This window comes from Rhinopithecus bieti, unplaced genomic scaffold, assembly GCF_001698545.2.
Source record: "Rhinopithecus bieti isolate Rb0 unplaced genomic scaffold, ASM169854v2 scaffold_50601, whole genome shotgun sequence".
NCBI classification, from domain to species: domain Eukaryota; kingdom Metazoa; phylum Chordata; class Mammalia; order Primates; family Cercopithecidae; genus Rhinopithecus; species Rhinopithecus bieti.
This window is the reverse complement of record NW_016819728.1, coordinates 755-3070: the sequence shown is the minus strand read 5'-3', so window position 1 is coordinate 3070 and position 2316 is coordinate 755. Positions and strand designations below refer to the sequence as shown.

The following is a 2316-nucleotide window of genomic DNA, read 5'->3' as shown; positions in this document are numbered from 1 at the left end:
GACTCCGTCTCAAAAAAAAAAAAAAAAAAAAACTTAGCTGGGCATGGTGGCAGGTGCCTGTAGTCTTAGCTACTCTGGAGGCTGTGGCATGAGAATCACTTGAACCCAGGAGGCGGAGGTTGCAGTGAGCTGAGATCGTGCCACTGCACTCCAGTCTGGGTGACAGAGCGAAACTCCAGCTCAAAGGAAAAAAAAAAAACAAAAAGAAAGAGAAACAGAACAAAACTTTCAGGGTAAAAAAGCAAGTGTATGGAGTTGCAGGTAGAGAGTGCAGCACAGGCAAAGGCATGGAGGAGGGACAGGGTAACATGGGCAAAGCAGTAGAGCCTTAGGGCTGGAGCAGGCTCATGGGAAGGGTGGCACTGGTCAGGGATGAGCCTGGATAGGTGGGCTGGAGCCTTGAATGCCAAGCCAAGAAGCCTGCCTGCAGCAACGCAGTGGGGAGCCCTGGGAGGATGTCAGCCCAGATGTGCATGAGCAAGGCTGAGCTCTTAAGGTCACAGCTGGGCCAGTCTTCCCCTAAGTTCTGGGAACTAGGGAGGAACCTAGCCATTTCGTGGTGCCCCTCAAGCCTAGAATACAGCTGGTCTTCATAAACAACCACAGAACGGAATGGAATCGGTTGGATTGGGTTGAACTGAGCTGAGTTGGACTGGACTGGATTTTAGAATCCCTGCCTCCCAGGTCTCAGTGCCCAGTGGCAGATGCCAGTAGAGCAGGGAGCAGGATTCTGCTCATAGCCCCTGTGCGGTGCCAGGACACAGGAGGGGCGGGTATTCTGCTCACCTTGAGGTCACCGGATATGTTGGCCCCTGCCAGGATGCCTGTGGCCGAGGGAAAGAAGATGGAGAACATTCCGAAGAAGGTGCCATCTGGACCCCGCCAATCAGGCACCAAGTTCTGGACAAAAATGTCCGCTGGAAAAGCAAGGCCCGAGTAAGGCTCACCTGGAGGGCTTGACCCCCCTTGCTGGGACCTGATGGGCAGGCAGCCCCTGACCATGGGATTGGGTAATCCCATCCTCCCAGTGTCCACACAATGGGCCAGATTCCTGGGCAGAGAGTCCCTGTCCCCAGAGTCATGGTCAGGGCCTCGATTAGCACATACCCCGGTAGCTGAAGAAGCCTTTGGAGGCCTTGTCCTCAGATGGGGGGATCAGCGTCCCCACCAAGTAGTTGGCAAAGGAGACCATGATGACAAGGAAGAACAGCACCTGGGCCTGGGTGGGGGAGGGGGGGGGGCGAAGGACCCCAGAGGTCAGATAGTCTGGTTCTACCTCTCTGGGAAGCCCTGCCAGAAAATAATTTGCCCAGGGCCTGTTTCTCCATTATTCACTCACTCATTCATTCAACACCCATTATGCAGCAGGATCTGTTCAAGGAGTTGGGAATATAGATGGTATAGAGTTCAAGACCATCAAAGCCTCTTGTCTTGGCTGATAAATAAGGAGGATGAATTTAAAGTAAGAAGAGGTTTGGTAGGCTGAGGTGGGAGGATCACCTGAGGTCAGGAATTTGAGACCAGCCTGGCCAACATGGGGAAACCCTGTCTCTACTAAAAATACAGGCTGAATGCAGTGGCTCAAGCCTATAATCTCAGCACTTTGGGAGGCCGACGTGGGTGCATCACCTGAGGTCAGGAGTTCGAGATCAGCCTGGCCAACATGGTGAAACCCCCACCTATACTAAAAACACAAAAATTAGCCAGGCGTGGTGGTGGGCGCCTATAATCCTAGCTACTCAGGAGGCTGAGGCAGGAGAACCACTTGAGACCAGGAGGCAGAGGTTGCAGTGAGCCGAGATCACACCTCTGCACCCCAGCCTAGGTGACAGAACGAGACTCCATCTCAAAAACAAATAAATAGGCCGGGTGCAGTGGCTCAAGCCTGTAATCCCAGCACTTTGGGAGGCCGAGACGGGCGGATCACGAGGTCAGGAGATCGAGACCATCCTGGCTAACATGGTGAAACCCCGTCTCTACTAAAATACAAAAAACTAGCCGGGCGACGTGGCGGGCGCCTGTAGTCCCAGCTACTTGGGAGGCTGAGGCAGGAGAATGGCGTGAACCCGGGAGGCGGAGCTTGCAGTGAGCTGAGATCCGGCCACTGCACTCCAGCCTGGGCGGCAGAGCGAGACTCCGTCTCAAAAAAAAAAAAAAAAAAAAAAAAAAAAAAAAAAACAAATAAATAAATAAAGTAAGAAGAGGGAGTGTGATGGGGACTGGGTGGAGCTCATTTAGCAGGATGGCCTGGGAAGGTGTCACCAGAGAGAAGGTGTTTAGCAGACACCTAAAGTGGGAGAACGAACAAGTCAGAGA

General features: G+C 53.0%; 1 protein-coding gene across 1 annotated transcript; it reads right to left on the bottom strand.

The window, feature by feature from the left end:
• Positions 1 to 658: 658 nt before the first annotated feature.
• LOC108519873 (solute carrier family 12 member 3-like) lies at positions 659 to 1222 on the bottom strand. Its single transcript, XM_017859148.1, has 2 exons — positions 1108 to 1222; positions 659 to 917 (listed from the first exon to the last, which is right to left on the bottom strand). Exons 1-2 carry the CDS (start codon positions 1190 to 1192, stop codon positions 688 to 690), a joined length of 315 nt encoding a protein of 104 aa, XP_017714637.1. The 5' UTR covers positions 1193 to 1222; the 3' UTR covers positions 659 to 687.
• Positions 1223 to 2316: the final 1094 nt, after the last annotated feature.